At 40.5% G+C, this 23,857-nt stretch overlaps 2 protein-coding genes across 2 annotated transcripts; both read left to right on the top strand.

Moving 5' to 3' along the window:
• The first annotated feature begins 5,123 nt into the window (after positions 1–5,123).
• LOC129766588 (uncharacterized) lies at positions 5,124–10,728 on the top strand. Its single transcript, XM_055767162.1, has 4 exons — positions 5,124–5,916; positions 6,867–7,533; positions 7,608–8,301; positions 9,790–10,728. The coding sequence occupies exons 1-4, from the start codon at positions 5,124–5,126 to the stop codon at positions 10,726–10,728; spliced, it is 3,093 nt and encodes a 1,030-aa protein (XP_055623137.1).
• Positions 10,729–18,179: 7,451 nt separating this feature from the next.
• On the top strand, positions 18,180–23,645 carry LOC129766587 (trichohyalin-like). The gene is made up of 6 exons (XM_055767161.1): positions 18,180–18,249; positions 18,303–18,608; positions 18,701–18,928; positions 21,803–22,108; positions 22,201–22,532; positions 23,028–23,645. The coding sequence occupies exons 1-6, from the start codon at positions 18,180–18,182 to the stop codon at positions 23,643–23,645; spliced, it is 1,860 nt and encodes a 619-aa protein (XP_055623136.1).
• The last annotated feature ends 212 nt before the right edge of the window (positions 23,646–23,857 follow it).

Here is a 23,857-nt window from a genome sequence, read left to right as displayed (position 1 = left end):
GTAAAATATTACACGCATATGGAATGGCTTGGAAAGGAGAGCTATCCAGATACGCCAAGTAGGAAGCCACGAATTTTGTGTCTCGGCTTTTTAGGGCAAGCTGGCATAGTTGAAAGTTTTGAAACAGAGGGTACATTCACGCGTCAAAATTTTTTCGATTGCTGTCGAAAAATTGCTCTTTTCAATGGTAATGTACGATCATATCCAGATAAATTTTCAGTGTGGTTGATGGACGGTGCTCGCATTCATTGTGATGTGAATATCATACAATATTTGCGCTCTTTGGGAATAATTCCTCTCTTTTCACCAGCTTACAGTCCATTTTACAATCCAATTGAAGTTGTTTTCGGATTAATTAAGAGATATTTGAAGAGAAACTTTAAAGAATGTATATGCCACTATCGAGTACTGTTCAAGCCGTGCTTACCAAATTTACCTTATATAATTGCACAGAACTGTTTTCAAAATGCGGTTAAATATGCTTCTGGTGGTGAATTCATCGGTTATGTGTCAAAAAGGACAAAAATGATAAATGTGTTCTTTATTTTATTCATCAGTTAAATCCATGCAGGAAAATTAGTATTAAATTAAATGATTATTATCGTTAGCATCTGTAACTTTGGATGCTAAATTTCTGCTGAATTCGTTTTCGTCTGGCGGCAACGAAGAGTTCATTGCGTCCAACAATGAACGAGAATTTCTCACTTGAGCTTTAAGTTCGTGTATTTGTGCATGAACATCCGAAACATTGATAACGAGAGAGTCAATTCGTTCACAAAAAATATCAATAGATGACGAAATACTCTCGTTAATATTATAAGCCACTTGCAGACCATGACGTCGAAATCGAAAATTTCCTGAGTGACTGGCGGTCCTGTTTTGTCTTTTTGTTCGAAGTGCGGTAAATTCTTGCTCACAATTTGGCATAATGTATGTGATGTAATCGCAATGGAATGTTTAAATATGTGGACTCCAACTTCACTTCCACGCCATTTCGACAACAACTTTTTGTTCATACTCAGATCATGAAATGTGTATAGCTTTTTTGTCTTCCCGTATTTCAGAAGAATGTATTTCTCAATATCAGTCACATCCGAAGTCTGTTGGACTGCCCATCTTACATCTTTTTCGGCCTCAACATGTTCAACAACGACTTCGCGAGAAACAAAATCCTTGCAAATTTCCCAAACACACCGGCGTAATTCGGACAGTGAACGTCCATACACATCTCATTTGTATACCGGATCCGTCAAATGTTGTGATCGAAACAAACGTTGTGAAGATTCTCGAATACACTACGAATACACTTCACGGTGGAAACGGTATGAAACGCATTCGCGATGACAACGGTACGGTGTCGACATCTGGATGCGAGATTAGTTTCCCACTAAATTTATCATTATAATATCAAATTATCTTCAGATTAACTTTTTGTATGAGATTATTATATCACATGAAGAAAACAAAGTTTTCCACGCACATTGAATACCAGTTTGGTACGAAGAAGTTAATTTTCATTAATGATTTTTTATTTGAAAAGTGCTCATTCTGCCTGTAAACTCATCATTATCTTCGACACTTCACTAACTCGTAAAACGTAGTTCAATGGCGTGCCGTTTATTTCGTTTCCACCGTGAAGTGTATTCGAGAATCAGGCCCTTTAATTGTAAAAAAAAGGAAAATTTTAAATTAGTCTTATTGTATATTTGATGTTTTTTAATGATAAAAAGGAAAAAAACATGTTCTTTTTTTTTGTTAATTTTCGATTCTTTCGTCTCCGCAAATCATATATTCAAAAAATATAGTAGGCAAAAGTTCGAAACCTTCTCAATCGTACTTTATCCAGCTTTATCTCAACTTGACTATTGTTGTCAGCGCAATATAAAACCTTTTCCATTCCATATAACGGCTACGACTACAGCAGCGCATTGAAAATGTTTTATTAACAAATTCCCAGCGATCATTCTGCATTGAATGAATATCCAGATGACCTCCTATATAATCTCCAGATGAGTTCTCATGAGACAAAACTATACTAGACAATTCTCGACTCAGACAGCGCATCTTTCTTTCGATGCAACGCAATTTGCTTCACGTTCACTAAAACGGTTTCAATGTTGCAGATCCCACATTGAAACCGTTTTATTCTGATTATAATCTTAAATCAAATAACCTTTTTTGAAAAAAAAAAAAATGCAAATAGGCTTTATTAGTAATAGCGGTTGTTTTCTATTTTTTTTTTTCATTAACATTGCCTGAAACGTTATTTATATCGCTCTTCACTATGTTCCAAATTATATTTATGGGTCATATTGTATAAATCGAATCGAGGATTCTATACAATCACTATCACTCCGAGCAAAATCTCGTATTTTGACGTAGAACTACGTTTTGAATAACTGTAAGATGTCAAGCGTTATCTAAACGCCCTAACTGCCAAGTTTTGATTGGTCCGATTTACGGTTTCCCCAACACAGACTTCAAAATCGATGTACCTGTGGAAATCCGCTTTGCAAATACATGCAAGTCGGGGGTAATTTTTCGGTGTTGAGTACTTTTGTACTCGCTTGTTGTTGTGCAGACCGGAATATGTTTTCTTAAAACGTACTTTTAAACTGAGAAGCCCCGGTTAAACGTCATTTCAGATACTAGAGGTGAATGAACAATTTTTCCGTTCAAATATTTTGGTAGTCCTAGGCTTCATCAAATTCATTTGTAACGAAGAACATAATCTATTGAAAAAAATTCGATGCATTCTAAAATAATATTCGAAGTGGTAAACAAGTACATTGCATGATATATTTGCATAGTTCTACGTCGAAAATATGCGGTCGTGTCCTAGATACAACCCCTTGTAATTTTGTAAATCGAAATAATGGGCTCTATTATAGAAATCGAGGCGATAAGAATTTTGCTCGTTAGACCTATTTCACTATTATAGATACTGAGCAATTCGATAGCATCGAGCGAGTGATAGCTATCGATGCAAGTGTCAGAACTTTTCGAATTGTTTGGTTCGCTTGTTGCATATCTTCAGATATTTATTTTGTTTTGGTTTGCGTCCCTGATATTTTCCTTTGGGAAACAATTCAGAAACGCTTAAATATATGCTATTTGCAACACATGTTCGTTTGTTTTGATCAATATTTGTTTTACGGTGTTCGCCAGAATAGTCTATACAAGGTAAGTGTTCAATCCAGCATTATTTATATTAATCTTGTTATCATTTACAATGCTGAACATACTTCCAGCGCATATTTCTGTGGCTGAAATTGAGTGGACAGAAGAAAAAACAAATCACCACCAGTTTCAACGGCTCATTGAACCAATGAAAGCGAATGTAAACATTGCTCGAGGTTTTTGTGGGGGCAGTTCTAGTATAATCCCGGTGAAGGAAAAGTTAGAGGAATTCAGAGAAAAGCTTAATGCACTGAGACTGAGAATGCGTCTTGGTTCAGAATGTCAGAAAGTAAGTGCTTCTTTTATGATACATATAACTTTCATAAGTAAATTTTATCATACTCTTCGAATTTATTTCAACCGAATTTCCTATATAAAATTGCTTACTCCTGCCAGCGTAAATTAGTACGTTACTTTTGTCAGCAATTTTCTTTTCTATTGCTATACTTGCCAAACTTTCTATACCAATGCTAAAGCTGAAATATCCTGCAAAACAATAATGATTTTATTTAAATTACAGGTTTGGATTGGCATGAGGGGAAAGGTAAAGAAAACACTAGCACACAACAAGCGAGAATTTAAAGCCACAGGTGGTGGCCCCAATACAATAAAGCTATTGACACCGCTACAACAAGAAATCGACGCTAAAAGAGAATTAAATGTTGCATTACATGAATTACAAAAATTGTTTTGCTATAAAAAAGTAAAATTCGTGTGTGACTCCTTACGGAATAACATAGATTGCAGTTATGAAAATACATGAAAAAGTTCATTTTCTAATAACTATGTTTTTTTTTCGTAAAGCAAATTGTTCCAACTTTAATTGATGTGAATTCGAAAACCATGTAATCTTCTTTCCGTTTACATCCATTTACATCAACCGACCATTCGCCGAAATAAAAATCCGAAAATCTTATGTGTCACAACATGCGGGAAAGATTGTTTTTAATTGGACCGTCAGAAATGTCAAAGTTCGATCGAGAAGGAAAAGAACAGTCAATCTTTTGTTAGGTTTGATGCAGTGATCTATAATCAGAAACCGTGTACGTCAATTAATCACATTGTCGAGCAAAAAATACGAGATTTTTTAAAATTTTATCCAAATAAAACCATATTTACTAGAGGTTCTGGAAGAAAAGCTCCTCAAATATTGTTTCACAGTAATGTTCGAGTGTGGGGAAACGTATTTTGATCTGCTCGAATAATTAATTTATGGTTTATTTCGTTATTTTATGAACTACATACGCTTTGAAGGAAATACTACTTTACAAGCATTGGAATAAGTAAAAAAATATTTTAGAAAAATCAAATCCGTACTTCTTAAAATAAACCAATTTTATAGGATCCAGTTTTCTCCCAGTTTTTTTTAAAAGCATCTTCTAGTTTTTTGAAAAATATTATTGATAACCCTGGTTGAGGGAATATCAATTTTCTCCAAAACATAACCATATTAACACTATTGGTGTTACAAGAACCACTGATAAGTGAAGCCATCCATGGAATAATCTAGCCTCGACTCAGTTAGGTGCTAGTGGAGAGGAAGCAAACATAGCTTTGGAGACACAGTCAGTCCCGAAAGTCTAGCACCGCGTCCACAAAGTTCATCCACCCCAAAGACGTCGGCTCCTACATTAGAAACAGCATCAGCTATTGTCACCGAATCACCTCGACAAAGTTTCGTCACCAGCGAAATTGGAAAATCAGCGCCAGTTGACCAAATATTCCGGGATGTGAATACCCCCGCCATAGTTGTAAAGGCTGCCCTGCCATCTACCGCGACGATTACGTTTTCATCAGACCAGTTGATTCAGTCATCACGCCAAAATTTATCCTCCGTTCAGCAGATAAAACCGCTTCAAAATGCCACCGTATATGGTGAAAGTTCTTCGCGTCCAGCACCTTTGATGTCGACGTATTATGTCCCAACGAGAAACATTTGCGAAATGACCAATTCGAACATTCGTTCCACGTGTGATATGAGAAACGCATTCAGTCAATATAATTCATCGACATCGCAGTCGCGAACATTCTGCCCAAACCAGCCTCCGTATGTGCAGTCAATAGTGAACGAAGTAAGACCTGGCTGGCCGGTTCATACGATTCAACAAGGGCCAACCAACTCGCAACTGGCAGCGCGGCAAGTATTGTCTCGGGAGTTACCGATCTTCTCTGGTGATCCAGAAGATTGGCCCATGTTTTACAGCTCCTTCAAAAATACAACCGAAGTGTGTGGCTACAGCGATGCAGAGAATCTTGCCCGACTTCAACGGTGCTTACGAGGGCATGCTCTGGAAACTGTGAAGAGTCGACTTCTTCTACCAGCTTCTGTTCCAAATGTAATGGAAACCCTGCACAAATTGTACGGCCGTCCGGAAATTTTAATCAACTCGTTGTTGAAGAAGCTTAGAAGCGTTGCTCCGCCGAAGGCGGAAAGTCTCAGTACAATAATCACCTATGGACTGGCAGTCCAGAATTTAGTGGATCACATAATAATTGCTGGGCAGCATGCACATCTTTGGAATCCTATGTTACTTCAAGAGATGGTGGAGAAACTACCCGCGTCCATAAAAATCCAGTGGGGTTGTTTCAAGCAGACACGAGAGAATGTCAATCTGGCGACGTTTAATGAATTTATGGCAGGTCTAGTGAATCTAGCGTCTGATTTGACGCTGAACGTAGAATATACTCCGATCGCAACGAAATCATCGAAAATAGAGAAAGCGAAACAGAAAGAAAGTTTGTTTGTTCATTCTCAAGAATCATCCAACGTGAACGAAAAATCCGAGTCGACAATAAAAGTATGCTCGTATTGCGACAGTCTCATTCACCGTATTCTCGATTGCCTCGATTTTCAAAGGTTAGATATCGATGGGCGATGGAAAGCAGTCTGTCTGAGGAATCTCTGTCGCACTTGTTTAATACCACACCGAAAATGGCCCTGTCGGTCGAAGAAGGAGTGTGGACAAGATGGATGTCGTATCCACCACCATCCATTGTTGCACAGTGTTTCGAAAGTATCGAGTAATCCCGTAGCATCGACCAGCTATGATCGAACGGTTTATCAGAATCACCATTCGAACCGTTCATTTTCCTTCTATTCTTATTCTTATTCTTATATGTTCCGGTGACAATAATTGGAAACGGGAAGCAAACTGACATTTTCGCATTTCTGGACGAAGGTTCCAGTTCGACACTCCTAGAAGCAGAAGTAGCCGACCGCTTGGGAATTAAGGGTCCGATGAATCCATTGATATTAGCATGGACAAGTAAAATGACACGCGAGGAGAAAAGTTCGCGTAGCATTAGCATCACTATTTCTGGAAAGGGACTGACGAAAAAGTATGCAATCGAGAACGTTCAAACAGTGCATAAGTTGGAACTTCCAAAGCAGTCGATGTGCTATGAGGCGTTAGCAGAACAGTTTCCACATCTTAGAGGTCTGCCAGTTAAAAGTTATACTGACGTGGCTCCACAGATTATTATCGGATTAGAACACGTAAGACTATTAACTTCGTTGAAGCTGCGCTAGGGTAACAGTTGCGGTCCAGTAGCCGTTAAAACAAGGCTGGGTTGGTGTGCGTTCGGGAGACAAGCTGGAGCAGGAAAAATGGTAGAAAGGGTAAACCTTCATTATAGTATCAGCAATCAACGTCTTCACAATCTCATGAAACATTTTTTTTTTGTAGAGGAAAGCACGGTGACTAGTAAGCCAGAGGCAGAGGCTGACAAACAAGTAATTGAAATTCTCAATCGAACCGTTAAACGAAAGGGAAATTATTTCGAATCTGGATTACTCTGGAAATACGAGAACCCAGTGCTTCCCAACAGTTTACCGTTGGCGCAGAAAAGTTTGGCGAGTTTCGAAAAACGATTGACACGGAATCCGGTATTGAGAGATATGGTGAAACAGCAGCTCGAGCAATATCAACAGAAAGGCTATGCACACAAAGCATCGAAAGGCGAATTGGAGAATACGGATGAACGAAGAGTATGGTATCTACCATTGGGAGTAGTCACGAACCCGAATAAACCTAACAAGATACGTCTAGTATGGGATGCTGCAGCGAGAGTGAATGGAGTATCGTTCAATGATATGCTCTTAAAAGGGCCGGACCTACTAAATTCTTTACCGGTAGTGTTGACCCGCTTCAGACAGAGAAATATCGCAGTGAGTGGGGACATACGTGAGATGTTCCACCAGATACCAATACGGGAGGAAGACAAACAGTCTCAGAGATTCCTCTGGAGGGATAATCCGGTAGATCCGGCGCAGATATTCATTATGGACGTTGCGACTTTCGGAGCGACCTGTTCTCCTTGTATAGCACAATTTGTAAAAACGAAAACGCGAGGGCATATATAGAATCGTATCCAAGAGCAGTACAAGGAATAATCAAGAATCATTATGTCAAAGATTTTCTCGATAGCACCAACACAATACAGGAGGCAAATCAGCTGATTCAAGAAGTGAAGAACATTCACGCAGCAGCAGGGTTCGAAATTGGCAAATTCCTTTCCAATTCGCCAGAAGTACTGAACGCATTGAGTGAATCGCAACGAGGTTCGAGCAAATGTATGAACCTGGATAAGCAGGCGGACACAGAGCGGGTTCTTGGACTAACGTGGGTGCCATCTTCAGACGTATTTACATACGACGCAGCAACAAAATCGCATATCAGAAAGTTAATTGAGAACCGAAGTATTCCTACGAAGAGACAAGTGTTGCGGACTGTTATGACGCTTTTTGATCCTCTTGGATTCATTGCACATTTCGTCGTCAACGGGAAGGTGCTCATGCAGGATATATGGAGATCTGGGACCGATTGGGATGTACCAATAGACGACCGACTGCAAGACCGATGGCTTCGCTGGAGTGAACTCATAGAGCATCTTGAGGATGTTGAAGTGCCTCGATGCTTCTTCCAGAAGACAAACTTTCGCACTACGGATAATATACAGCTTCATATCTTCGTTGACGAGAGTGAAATCGCGTACGCATGTGTCGGATATCTCCGATTTGACGATAAGGGTCAGGTGGCATTGTACATTGGTTGCTGCGAAAACAAAAGTCGCACCATCGATTCCGCGTTTGGAACTCCAAGCGGCCATGATTGGGGCAAGGTTAGCTCAAGCAATTAGTCAATCTCTGACTGTAACCGTCAATCAGCGGTTTCTTTGGTCAGCCTCATCAACAGTGCTCGCATGGTGTAACCAAACGTTGTGTTACAATATGGAATTTGGTGGAAAGGCCAACCGTTGGTTTGGAGCTTACTGATATTGTCAACAAAAAAAAAAAAAGTTAAATATTTGTCTATCTTGTCATTTGAGCAATCCACAGTCCATGTCCACAATTTGTGTTTGACCTTTCTCAGTTTCTCATATGACAAAAAGAGAAATGTAGTGTTGGGTGTCTGTAATTAATTGTAGTAGTAAAAGATGACGTATAAGTCCAATTTTTGTAATAAACCAAATAAACAGTTAATCGCAGACCCTCAGGTTGGTGTTTCACAATGGATTATTTTTTTGTTAGTTAGTTTTTTGTATTTATTTATTTAGTAGTAGGGAAGACAGATATTTATTTATTTATTTACTTATTTATATATTTATTTATTTATTTATTTATCTATTTATTTATTTATTTATTTGTTTATACATTCAAAGTTTTTTTTACAATTGTGTGTTTGGTTTATTCAGTTCATTGTTTATTTATTCATTTATATGTGAAAAGCAAGTGCTAGGTTTAATTGGCCAGGTATAGCATGCTACTTTAAATGTTTTTTTATTAGTCGTGACACCAACCGAAACCAATAGTATTAAGTTGTGTTTGTATTGTCGGAGTAGTCGTCGCCTTCTCTGTCATCGCATCGAAAGGGGGACGGCTCGGTGTATGAATTGGAAACGAACCTTAGTGGAAAAATACCAGGGAACCTGAATAGGGTCGAGAGCTTCAATAGGTTGAAAGAATTTCAATGACGAGCGAAGAATTTAAAAAGGAAAGAAAAGCGTTGAGAGGAGGAAATTAGCGAGGATCCGGGAATCTTCGCGAAGATTTGGAACAGCACGAACGCAGTTGTTATCGCTGCTGAAATTTTAAAAGAATCCCGCCACCTAAAAGAGATCTGGTTATACGTGCTCGTGAGCTAGCATAGCAATTTTGCTAGGCTCTTAAAAAGTGGTTCCGGAACCGTGTGTGAAAAAATTAGAAGCCGTCTCAACTCTCTGACCGACTAGTGTCGCCGGCCATCGTCACATCCGGCCGTGCGACGTGAGAAATAAGTTTGATCCCCCATCGTCGTGTGACCGTCCCTGAGTCCTGCCGAAGCCGTCCCGTTCCCGCCATCGTTCCAGCCCTCGAAGAAGAACGAAAGTCGACCAACGCAGCGAACGGCCGCAACGAAACCGGTGAGCTCGAGCCATAAAAAAAAATTCTTAAGCGTGAATTATGTGGCCATCCAAACCGCGGTGTTCTTTGTTTGTTAGGTTTTACGTAGCAAGTCTTGTTTTCCGCCGACGATAAAAAGTGTTGTATTTAATTGTGCTTTTCCACCATTGTGTCCACCATTTTGTTCCGTGTTCCGCGTCGCGAGTTATTGTTCGAAGTTTCCCCAGAGATCCCTCAACAGACGACCCAAGCTGCGTCGAAAGAACCAGCTAAATAAAAGTAAAAACTATCAATGGTTGCGCTCGGATAGTCGCAAGTATCATCCGTTTGTCGCGTTCCGAATCGGCGAGATACTCTCTATAACCAGCATTGATGAGTGGCGACACGTACCATCAAAAATAAATGTGGCAGATGATGCGACGAAATGGGGAGACGGTCCTAGTTTTAAACCCGAGGACCGTTGGTTTTCCGGGCCAGATTTCTTATTCGAGCCAGAATACCGTTGGCCGTCTAATGTGAAAGAAAGTTCCACTACAAATGAAGAGTTACGGGCAGTATATGTACATCACAACAAATTCTCTTCGCCGCTAATAGATGTATCCCGTTTCTCAAATTGGAACCGTATGCTGCGAGCGACAGCATATGTGCATCGTGCCGTGAATATTATGCTGAAGCGTGTCTCAAAGGATGAAAACTCTACTTTACTGAGCGGAGATTTGCAACGAGCCGAAGTGACACTATGGCGACAAGTACAGACGCAAGTGTATAGCGACGAAGTAGTAGAACTAAATGTTGGAGCCAACCATACAGTAAATAAATCCAGTCCGTTATACAAGCTGTCGCCGTTTCTGGATGAACTGGGTATTATCAAGATGGGTAGCCGAATCGGGGCGGCTCCTGAAGCCCCGTATGCAGCTAAATACCCTATCATATTACCTAAAGATCATCTAATCACGTTCCTCCTTACGGACAGTTTTCACCGACGATTTCTTCACGCGAACGGTGAAACCGTGTTCAACGAAATGAGGCAACTATTTTACATTTCAAATCTTCGCTCGCTTATCCGGCAGGTTACCAAAGAATGTCAACTCTGCAAGGTGAAGAAGGCGCAACCTGCCCCCGATGATGACCCCGCACCCGAAAATTCGTCTGACTCCATTTATTAGACCTTTTACCTACGTGGGAGTGGACTACTTTGGACCATTAGAGGTGAAAGTTGGCCGTAGCATAGTGAAAAGATGGGCAGTGCTATTTACCTGTCTCACCACTCGTGCTGTGCATATGGAGGTCGCACACACTCTTTCCTCGAGGTCTTGCATCATGGCATTTCGCAGATTTATAGCGAGGAGGAGTGCTCCAGCGGAAGTATACACGGACAACGGCACCAATTTTGTTGGAGCCAGTCGTCAGCTGAATGAGGAAATACAGCAGCGAAAAACAATCGCTCAAGATTGTGCTACAACGTTCACAAATACTCACACGACCTGGTTCTTCAATCCACCGGCAGCTTCCCATATGGGAGGTGCCTGGGAACGCATGGTCAGATCCATTAAGACTGCGATGAAGTCAATATCTGAGTGTACTCGCCACCCAAGCGACGAGGTTCTCGAAACCGTTCTACTTGAAGCTGAAGCTATAGTTAATTCTCGCCCACTCACTTATATTCCGTTAGAGACAGCTGATCGAGAAGCCCTCACTCCCAATCACTTCCTTTTGTACGGATCGAGTGGGGTCAAACAACCGCCAACAGTGCTAGGAAACAGTGGAAGCGCTCTGCGTAATAGTTGGAAACTCACCCAGTTGATGGTGGATGAATTTTGGCGTAGATGGGTGCGAGAGTATATGCCAATGCTCACCAGACGGACGGAGTGGTTCGAACCAGTGAAGCCGATGGAACCTGGAGATCTAGTAGTGGTGATGGATCAGAACTCGAGAAATAGTTGGGAACGAGGACGCGTATTATTAATAGTAAGAGGTGCAGGTGGCCAAACTCGACGAGCTACAGTTCAAACGGCAAGAGGAGGGATATCCAGACCGGCAACGAACCTAGCAGTACTTGACGTAGGAAAGGTTCGCGGTATAGAGTCGTCAGTAGCCGCAGGGAGTATCGGAGTGCTTCACGGGCCGGGGGATGTTACAGGAACCACTGTTAAGTGAAGCCATCCATGGACCCCCCCGCGTACCCTATGAATCGTAGCCATTGCGTAAATACCATCGTAGCCATTGCGGTATACGAATTGCAGCGAATTGAATCGTTTAAATCAGTATCCTTCATAAAATCAGTTATAGTTGTAGTACAGAAAAGATAAAAGGCACTGAAAATGTAAGTGAAAATGAAATAAAGGAATGAGAATGAACTAATAAATAAATTTACAGCTTTGAAGCTGATCAAGCTACAAAACGGTGTCTTTGATTCGTACGTAATCGAACACTTGGTGTGTGACGTATTAAATAATACGGGAAGGGGTTAAAAACAGTCTTTCGAGAACATTTGACCGACAGTTGGCTAGTTGGTGCGCACTAGCAAACAAATCCGACGAAACTATCGGCTGAAAAAAGTCTGCAGTGTGCGGGGGCCCTTAACGGTCACCAACACAGTTATGGTGTAAGAGCCCCGCACACTACAGACTTTTTTTTCAGCCGACAGTTTGGTCGGACCGGCCTACTGATGTAAAAACCAACCCAACTGAATCGGTGTCATGTGCGCACATGCATACCTCTCCGTACTGATTAAGAAGCCGACTATCGGTCGACAAGTCAGTCTGCAGTCTGCGGGGGCTCTAAATATCATAAAGCAGACGAAGGCAAGATGGTGGAGTTAACAGGTGGCTCGTAATTTACACTATTTAGAAAAGACGTATGAGGAATGGCAAGACGAAAAGCATGGATTTGTTTATGTTATTACTTACGTTGGTATGGTTACATTTGATTTCGTCGAAGATATTTGAAACAGTATAATAAATAAACAGTTGTCGTTGAAAATAGTAACCTAGTAACCTTTATGCATATGCTTCCGCCAGCTGGCTCGGCTGATGTGATGATTTATTCAGGGAATGCTTTGATCGTGGTACCGCCACTGGCGCATAATTTGCAGCTTTGTTTTTTGTGCTGGTTCATAACGGCAATCAACCGTGCCGGCGAAACTGTAGTCAATGTTTAGTGTTATTTGGATACCATCTATGAAAATAAGTTCAAACTTAAGGCTGATTTAGACGATGTCAGTCAGCGCTCTAGTTGAAGTATCCAGTGAACAGAGAACAGACACTCTGTTCAAGTTACTTGGTGTAGTTACTTACAACTCAATGTGGTTGTTTCCTTTCACTATTGCATACAATTCGTACGACCACTTTTCTGCATCCAGTGTCACCGCCGCCTAAATCAGCCTTTACGGGATACGTCCGAACGGCAATTCTGACATTACGTTTTACCTTCCACTTGACTTTCCTTGGACGAAGGTCTGAACCAAGGCGGTATAATAAGGTGGAACGTTATGTCAGAACCAAGGCGCCTAGAAGTATATACTAAGGTGGGCCAACTTGCTAAAACCACTCTTCAGCCATCTTGGAAGTCTACTGTGTTTTGTTTGTAAATAAAACACAATACGCTATTGCCGAAGGTCGCTCGTGATCAGTCTGTCTCTTTCACGCTACAAGCAAATAATTACCCTTCTGCTTTCTTCCGTACTGTTTTCATATACCGTTCCTCTAACCAACTTAGTGACGAAACGGCCTCACCTAGTACCATAGACCCGTCTTGGTCTGAACCGAATGTATAACAGGTGAAGCAACATCATCACTTCAATAAAAAGGGGATTACGGTTTGTGGAGCGGGGGTTGTTTGTTTTGTTATTGCTAGGATACTCCATTTTTTGCATTTTCACATGCGAGAGTAGTGGATGAACTGAATGAGAATGAAATTCTACAAAATCATCCCTTCTTTCTCACATAAATTCGCGAAAGACGAACATAGTAGGCATCGTTCGAATCAGCGTCGTAACTGTTTGTAGAGAACCGCCGGCAGCTGTTTGTAAACAATACCGACAGCAATTCCAATATGGCTGAAAGTGCATTTCATATGATTGTTTCACCTGGTATATATAAACGCGCCTTGGTCTGAACGAAGCCAGAAATAAAAAGTAAAGGCATTCGTATTGGCGATCTAACGTACAAATCTACACCTAGGCGGCGCTGCGGTGAAAGTGATGATGGTTTTAAATTTTGCCATGTGAGCTTATGGAAGGTTTGTAGTTCTTTCCATAAAATACAATTTTATAATCATAAAAGATTATTTGATTGCGATGAGTTTGTAAGAAATTTAATTCTGCGCAATTTTATATATAACATTTTATTTATTTACCTCTTTCAGTAGTGAAAACTGAACTTTTTGCGTTACGTGATCCAACATGATTTCTAGTAGAAATTATTATTTTTGTACTTTTCAAAAACTTAACAAATAGATTAGCGCGTATAAATTTGTGTAAGATAAAAAATTTGGCAAATGCATTTGACATTTGCGTTCTGAAATTTGTTGGAACTTGTACACACTCTAATTTAATTCAAGAGATTACATTAGTACATATAGAAAGAAAGTCATTAGGTTCATTTCATGACACTGATTTCGACGTAGGACTACGTCTTCCACTAAGGGTGCCAAATCAGAACACATGACACGTTTTTATGAAATAAAGTTAACGTTAATAGCTATTTTTGCTACGAACGGATTTAAACGATTTGCATACCAATCGAATCGGAAATTTTCCAAGATTTGTTTGATAGGCTATTTTTTTTTGTCTCTATTATAGTGACTTTCAACACATTTTGGCTGGTTCGTCACTTTTACTTCCATTTTTGGAAGAATGTCGGGAGTGAGAATTGAACTCGTGCTCTCTGCGTGAGAGGTATGGATGTTACCACTACGCCAGATCGCCTCCTTTGATATGCTATACATTACAATCCCATAGTCTGTATATAGTTTAAAATGATGAAAATTACAATTATTCCCATTTCCCCATATATTTGTTCTGTCCATTTGTGTGCTTTCCCGAACAGATCCGTCAATAACGGACAACTTATGCAACTGCTAGTATAAAAACAACGGAGGGGAATAACGAAAAGAGAATATTTGCGAAGTAAAATCCACCCTTGCATAGTAAGTAAGCTGTCCCTAGCGTATAAGTATTACATATCCTCTGAGGAAAATTCCGGTTAGAGGTGAATGAACTGCATAGTTTAAAGCCTCTCAAAAACAAAGAATGTAATGGAAGGAAAATTCTCAGAATCTTTCTGTGCCCGAAACAACAAAGCTCGCTTATTCTGCTCGTTTTGTTTTATGTTCCCCCTCGAGCTGTGAACGCTAGCGAATATTTCACACAGCCATCTGAGCCATGGCAAAGCAGAGGAAAAAAGAGAAGAATGCAAATGATTATAGGTCGCTTCTAGCCATCAGTGTTTGGCTTTGTGTGTGTTGCTTGTTTTCGTTGCGCGAAACTTAGAAATTGTTCATTTCCTGTAGGGGTAGTGGGGGCAAATTGGTCATGGGGGGCAAAGTGGTCACCTGCTTGTTTGGTAGTATAACTATTGACTCTGGATGCCGTATTGATAATCACCTTATGTTTGATGAATTTAATGACTTTTGAGTCACCCTGTACTTCAGTAGAGCTGTCGCATGTCATAATATAGGGTTGGGGAAAAAGAAATGTCGTATTTCTGATCGAAATTTGACGCTTTATTTAACATACTTAAAATTATCCAATTTAAGTAAAATATGCGCCGTGTTGTTCGCAAACTTGTTGCAATTTAAAAGGCAACTTCATTATCCCCCCCTTATAAAACTCCTCCTAATTTGCAAAAAACTCAAAGAGCCAGTTCTCGCAAGCCTCTTTTGAGGCCAACTTAGTATCACCAAGAGCGTTTTGCATGGACCGGAAGAGATGATAACCACTTGAAGCCAGGTCCGGACTATACGGTGGGTGCAATAGGACATCCCATACGAGCTCCCGTAGCTTCTGGCGGGTCATTAAAGATGTGTGAGACCGAGCGTTGTCCTGGTGGAAAACAACACCATTACCGAGTAGAGAACCGAGTTGAGGGCCATAGTTGAGCAGCTCATAGTGGATGATTTCCTTCCAATCCCACAAAACACACAGCAAAACCTTCCTGGCCGTCAATCCAGGCTTGGCGATGGTTTGGGCCGGCTCACCGCGCTTCGACCACAACTTTTTTTGCTTTAGGTTGTCGTACGTGATCCACTTTTCATCACCAGTCACCATCTTCTTCACAAAAATGGGTCGAGTTCGTTACGTTTCAGCAGTGCATCGCAGGCGTTGATTCGGTCTAAAAGATTTTTTTGCGTCAATCCAGCTTTTTTTTGGAATCCAATCTTCTGCAAATGATTCCAAACGGTTTTATGGTCTATACCCAGTTCCTGGCCAATCGAGCGAGTGCTCACATGCCGGTCTACTTGGATGATTTCAACGATTTTATCGGTTTCCATGACGATTGGCCTACCAGTACGGGGTGTATCTTCACCTCCGCCTTCGTTGCTGTTTTACCTCGCAGGTAGTAAAAACGTAATGGCGAATTTCTTGCTCGGTGGACTCCATCTTTGACGCGCTATAACTTGAGACTGAAAAGGACAATCACAGCACTGTTAAAACGACACTTGTAGCACAGATTGTCGTCTTTAAATAGCCGTATAGTATGACCCGATGCGACAAGTACAACACAAGACATGTTTAAGTGTTGCGATATATTGACAATATACGACGTTTCTTTTTCCCCAACCCAATATAAATACAGAAACAGAAATTTCTCTCTCGATAGCCATTCGACCGTAGTTCTGTGCGCTTGGAATCTAAGGAATTTCTCGTGAAATTTAGTTTATTCAATCTGATATTTTGGACAAATCATCAGTTTGAACGACTGTTCACATATTTTAGGAGAGATGAACAGTGTTCAGTGTAATACTAGCCATTAGCTATAATTACACCCTGTAGTCTTGAACCATAAAAATAATAAGAAAACGCAACTGTCAAATAGATTATCAAAAAACAGGAAGTGGGTTATATCTATGGTATAACCGCAAGGGTGACGTAGGACTATTGTTGATTTAGAGATCATTTGTTTGAAGTTGAATCTGAATTCATTCTGAATGAATGAATATTTGGGGGACTTCGAAAACGAGAGCGTTACGTTGGAGGCACAAGGTTTTATGCATCCAATATTGGATACGCAAATATCTTACTGATGGGGAAGAATAATCTTCAGAAGCTATCCTGTTAATTGCAATTGATTGAAAAATCACAAAACCAAATGTATTTGGTCACAGGGTCACAGTGGATAGAAAACATTCAAATAAACTTTTTCACATGAATGTAATTTTAAATTCCCAGAGGAACTGGCAGATTATTTTCAGTAACGATTAGATATTTCCACATTTTCATCGATACTGGAAGCCCACCAGTGGTTTATGCTAGCTCGATAACCATCTGTTAATACCACTTGATTGAAACATATTTGGTCACAGTGTTACATGGATAGAAAACATTCAAATAAACTCTTTCACATGAATGTATTTTTAAATTCCCAGAGGAACTGGCAGATTATTTTCCTGATCTTTCTCGATGCTGAATGGCATCCAGACGGAAAGAATTCCGTGCGTGTATGTGTGTGTGTAGCGGCTGCTTCGATGGTCACCTTCTCTTCTCCTGAAGGATCGGCTGCTTGCGTTTCAGGGCAGATCTCGATCCTTCGCCGTCCAGAACCCTCAGCAACGATGTTGTCTTGTCGATGTCCTCACTTCTTCTTCTTCTTCTTTGTTTTTAAGAGGCTTAAACTTTGCAGTTCATTCGCCTCTAAGTGTCCTCACGAAAAATGAATGCGTCTCACCACCAGAATATCGCTTAAGTATGCTGTTTGTGCGTGATTGAATCGAGAGAAGGCGTGGTTTACGATGGCAATTTGGAAGGCAAACTAGAGGGGAATGAACTCTCTGAGCTCGGAACATTCGGCGACTGAGCAATAATCGATTGCGGGCGCATACAATATTGGATACGGAAATATCCTACTGATGGGGAAGAATAATCTTCAGAAGCTATCCTGTTAATTGCGATTGATTGAAAAATCACAAAACCAAATGTATTTGGTCACAATGTTACATGGATAGAAAACATTCAAATAAACTCTTTCACATGAATGTTATTTTAAATTCCCAGAGGAACTGGCAGATTATTTTCAGTAACGATTAGATATTTCCACATTTTCCTCGATACTGGAAGCCCACCAGTGGTTAATGCTAACTCGATAACCATCTGTTAATAGCACTTGATAACATATTTGGTCACAGTGTTACGCTTATATACCGATTGGTGATTTCAATAGCCTGTTTTGAAAGCAATTTTAAGACTATTGAAACAAGTTTTTGGATCAGAAAGTAACAAGTATAGAACGCGTAGACATTTTATCTTTCGAATGAAGTGTTTATCATACCATTTCGTTCAGTTGTTTAGGAGCTATTAACGCTCAAAATCTCGGTCTCCGGCGTAACGCTTTCGTTTTCGAAACTTTGATTTTACACCCCGGTATAGAAATGAAAGACGTAGTCCTACGTCAAAACCATAATGAGAAGATTCGGCAAAACTCCAAAAGAAAATTCAAATTTGTTCTCGATTATAAAAAGGATACTAGATTGTAAGTAAAATGAATTAATACACAGATGAATTGTAAAAATAAATTTATTGCAGCTTTAGCTGATCAATCGGAAAATTCGAGTGTCTGCTTAAAGAATTCCGAAACAAAACTTCGACAACAAAAACTAAAGAATCTACGATACAAGATGGATTCAGAGCAGAGATCGATTGTTCGACAAACACGAGCTATGACAAAAGCCGCTGCTATGAAGGCAATGTCTAACCCGTCGAATAACAAATCGACTCACGAAAAGGATAATAATGATGATGTTGATCGAGGTGACGAGCATGATTGCGCCGTTTGTGATCGACCAAATAATGCCGAATTATATATGGTTCATGCAAAGATTGTGACCGATGGTACCATTTTTCGTGCGGTAAAGTGACAACCGCATCCGTTCATGCAACCGTATTTTCATGCGAATCATGCACCTCACGAGTACCGCCACCAGTTTCGTCAACGGGTCAATCCAATAGATCTAGCGCGAGGAAAGCGCAAATTGAACGAGAATTCGAACTGCTTGAGGAGGAGAAAAGGTTGATGGACGAAAAGGAAAATGAGCAGCTAGCTCAGGAGCAAGCTTTGTTGAAGAAGGCTAATTTGGACAAAATTGAGCGGACCAAGCTGTATATCGCAAAGAAATATGGCCTGCGGAATCAGCAAGAGGAACACGGTGGAGGTGCAAGCGTACACAGTCTTCGTTCAAACCGAACAAGCAATCAACGAGTTGGAGATTGGATTCAAACTCAGCGAGAAACGGCCGACAAAACTGGCCTTGATATGGTAGGAAACATATCCGAGCTTCCGTCAGCTGTTTCCATTCCTCCACCAATTGCAAATCCGGTCCAAAAACTCGACGATAACTTGACTATAACGCGCTATAACTTGAGACTGAAAAGGACAATCACAGCACTGTTAAAACGACACTTGTAGCACAGATTGTCGTCTTTAAATAGCCGTATAGTATGACCCGATGCGACAAGTACAACACAAGACATGTTTAAGTGTTGCGATATATTGACAATATACGACGTTTCTTTTTCCCCAACCCAATATAAATACAGAAACAGAAATTTCTCTCTCGATAGCCATTCGACCGTAGTTCTGTGCGCTTGGAATCTAAGGAATTTCTCGTGAAATTTAGTTTATTCAATCTGATATTTTGGACAAATCATCAGTTTGAACGACTGTTCACATATTTTAGGAGAGATGAACAGTGTTCAGTGTAATACTAGCCATTAGCTATAATTACACCCTGTAGTCTTGAACCATAAAAATAATAAGAAAACGCAACTGTCAAATAGATTATCAAAAAACAGGAAGTGGGTTATATCTATGGTATAACCGCAAGGGTGACGTAGGACTATTGTTGATTTAGAGATCATTTGTTTGAAGTTGAATCTGAATTCATTCTGAATGAATGAATATTTGGGGGACTTCGAAAACGAGAGCGTTACGTTGGAGGCACAAGGTTTTATGCATCCAATATTGGATACGCAAATATCTTACTGATGGGGAAGAATAATCTTCAGAAGCTATCCTGTTAATTGCAATTGATTGAAAAATCACAAAACCAAATGTATTTGGTCACAGTGTTACATGGATAGAAAACATTCAAATAAACTTTTTCACATGAATGTAATTTTAAATTCCCAGAGGAACTGGCAGATTATTTTCAGTAACGATTAGATATTTCCACATTTTCATCGATACTGGAAGCCCACCAGTGGTTTATGCTAACTCGATAACCATCTGTTAATACCACTTGATTGAAACATATTTGGTCACAGTGTTACATGGATAGAAAACATTCAAATAAACTCTTTCACATGAATGTATTTTTAAATTCCCAGAGGAACTGGCAGATTATTTTCCTGATCTTTCTCGATGCTGAATGGCATCCAGACGGAAAGAATTCCGTGCGTGTATGTGTGTGTGTAGCGGCTGCTTCGATGGTCACCTTCTCTTCTCCTGAAGGATCGGCTGCTTGCGTTTCAGGGCAGATCTCGATCCTTCGCCGTCCAGAACCCTCAGCAACGATGTTGTCTTGTCGATGTCCTCACTTCTTCTTCTTCTTCTTTGTTTTTAAGAGGCTTAAACTTTGCAGTTCATTCGCCTCTAAGTGTCCTCACGAAAAATGAATGCGTCTCACCACCAGAATATCGCTTAAGTATGCTGTTTGTGCGTGATTGAATCGAGAGAAGGCGTGGTTTACGATGGCAATTTGGAAGGCAAACTAGAGGGGAATGAACTCTCTGAGCTCGGAACATTCGGCGACTGAGCAATAATCGATTGCGGGCGCATACAATATTGGATACGGAAATATCCTACTGATGGGGAAGAATAATCTTCAGAAGCTATCCTGTTAATTGCGATTGATTGAAAAATCACAAAACCAAATGTATTTGGTCACAATGTTACATGGATAGAAAACATTCAAATAAACTCTTTCACATGAATGTTATTTTAAATTCCCAGAGGAACTGGCAGATTATTTTCAGTAACGATTAGATATTTCCACATTTTCCTCGATACTGGAAGCCCACCAGTGGTTAATGCTAACTCGATAACCATCTGTTAATAGCACTTGATAACATATTTGGTCACAGTGTTACATGGATAGAAAACATTCAAATAAACTCTTTCACATGAATGTATTTTTAAATTCCCTGAGGAACTGGCAGATTATTTTCAGTAACGATTAGATATTTCCACATTTTCCTCGATACTGGAAGCCCACCAGTGGTTTATGCTAACTCGATAACCATCTGTTAATAGCACTTGATTGAAACATATTTGGTCACAGTGTTACATGGATAGAAAACATTCAAATAAACTCTTTCACATGAATGTATTTTTAAATTCCCAGAGGAACTGGCAGATTATTTTCCGGATCTTTCTCGATACTGAATGGCATCCAAACGGAAAGAATTCCGCGCGTGTATATGTGTGTGTAGTGGCTGCTTCGAGATCTTCCCGGGGAACCGTTTGTGGCATCACTCTCCTCCTGATGGATTCCCTTCTGGCCTAAGGTGCACAAACAGGCTCTTGGTGACACCGTTCATCCGCGCTTTCATGATAAACGAAGAGCTTCACCACAACAGCGACAACATGCTCCAATCGTTGTTCAATTTGAACTGAGTGGATTTCCGAGCGGCGCTCGCTTATATACCGATTGGTGATTTCAATAGCCTGTTTTGAAAGCAATTTTAAGACTATTGAAACAAGTTTTTGGATCAGAAAGTAACAAGTATAGAACGCGTAGACATTTTATCTTTCGAATGAAGTGTTTATCATACCATTTCGTTCAGTTGTTTAGGAGCTATTAACGCTCAAAATCTCGGTCTCCGGCGTAACGCTTTCGTTTTCGAAACTTTGATTTTACACCCCGGTATAGAAATGAAAGACGTAGTCCTACGTCAAAACCATAATGAGAAGATTCGGCAAAACTCCAAAAGAAAATTCAAATTTGTTCTCGATTATAAAAAGGATACTAGATTGTAAGTAAAATGAATTAATACACAGATGAATTGTAAAAATAAATTTATTGCAGCTTTAGCTGATCAATCGGAAAATTCGAGTGTCTGCTTAAAGAATTCCGAAATAAAACTTCGACAACAAAAACTAAAGAATCTACGATACAAGATGGATTCAGAGCAGAGATCGATTGTTCGACAAACACGAGCTATGACAAAAGCCGCTGCTATGAAGGCAATGTCTAACCCGTCGAATAACAAATCGACTCACGAAAAGGATAATAATGATGATGTTGATCGAGGTGACGAGCATGATTGCGCCGTTTGTGATCGACCAAATAATGCCGAATTATATATGGTTCATGCAAAGATTGTGACCGATGGTACCATTTTTCGTGCGGTAAAGTGACAACCGCATCCGTTCATGCAACCGTATTTTCATGCGAATCATGCACCTCACGAGTACCGCCACCAGTTTCGTCAACGGGTCAATCCAATAGATCTAGCGCGAGGAAAGCGCAAATTGAACGAGAATTCGAACTGCTTGAGGAGGAGAAAAGGTTGATGGACGAAAAGGAAAATGAGCAGCTAGCTCAGGAGCAAGCTTTGTTGAAGAAGGCTAATTTGGACAAAATTGAGCGGACCAAGCTGTATATCGCAAAGAAATATGGCCTGCGGAATCAGCAAGAGGAACACGGTGGAGGTGCAAGCGTACACAGTCTTCGTTCAAACCGAACAAGCAATCAACGAGTTGGAGATTGGATTCAAACTCAGCGAGAAACGGCCGACAAAACTGGCCTTGATATGGTAGGAAACATATCCGAGCTTCCGTCAGCTGTTTCCATTCCTCCACTAATTGCAAATCCGGTCGAAAAACTCGACGATAACTTGACATCGACTCCGTTAGCAGATTTTTTTTATCTGTATTATAGTGATTTTCAACTCAATTTGGCTGGTTCGTCACTTTTACTTCCATTTTTGGAAGAATGTCGGGAGTGAGAATTGAACTCGTGACCTTTAGCGTGAGAGGCATGGATGTTACCACTACGCCAGATCGCCTCCATCCGTTAGCAGATAAAGCAAAAACGAAAAATGTTCCTACACCAGTAGAAATGATCCCATCAGTGAATGTGGATATAAGCTCCAGTATTAACAAGACCACAAACGACGCCAGGAGAGAGAATTTGGAAGGCAATTCGAATGTCAGATTTAGTGAATTCTTCCAAGAATTTGAATGTGCAACCCTTTTTAGCGATATTAGATGAAGCGAGGGTCGGTCCGTCAACACAGGGCATCATTTAGAAGCAGGCGGATAGCGTCGGAGCTTATGAGTACTGGCGACAGCAAAGAACGAAGCGAGAGTTAGCGTTAGTTGAGCAACTACGAGAGTTGGAAAACCAGCGAGCAAAGCCATTGCTCGATCAGCAACGTAAAAAGGAGGAGCTGAAGTGCATGCGGCAGATGCATGTTTCGTTTGAACAGAAGCGGCAGCAAGAGCTGGCAAAACAAGAAGACGAGCTGAGACATCTCCTCACTTTGGAGCAGGACTTCAGAGAACAACTTCGGCTACAGGGCGAGCCTAAAACATCTGGTCATCTGATTCCGTTTGGTGAGATATCCTCAGTGGACCAGAGGATTAACAAGGTCGGAGGTGAAACAGGTGAACGCAGAGTACCGACACGTTCTGAAGAAGGTATAATAGATTCCCATAAGGAGTGGTACATTTCGGAAATAGAAATGCTAAGGAAGTCACGTAGGGAAAATTCTAAATTGGAAGCGGTAAGCAGTTTTCTACTACATCCTCTTCAAACACAGTTTGGTCGTCCTGAGCAGATCGTGAAGATTATGGTTACGGAAGTAAGAGAAACTCCGGCTCCGGCATCTGCTGTGTCCACGCTTTCTAAATGGTCATCTACGTAGTGTCTCTTGCTTATAGCTTCCATTGCTTTGGGGTATTCATTTTCGTACTCAGCTGCGTTTAAATTTTTGACATATTGGGATTGAGATGGGGAGCAGGTAGCTCCTAAAATTGCGACATCTGTAACCATCGTTTCTATTTCGTCTTCAGGGTTATTGCTCCATAGGAAAAGCTGCACACTACGATCTCCCTCTCTGATTAAAATCTGGTGGAA

The sequence above is a fragment of the Toxorhynchites rutilus genome, chromosome 2 (genome assembly GCF_029784135.1).
Source record: "Toxorhynchites rutilus septentrionalis strain SRP chromosome 2, ASM2978413v1, whole genome shotgun sequence".
Lineage (NCBI taxonomy): Eukaryota > Metazoa > Arthropoda > Insecta > Diptera > Culicidae > Toxorhynchites > Toxorhynchites rutilus.
This window is presented reverse-complemented; position numbering and strand designations above follow the sequence as displayed.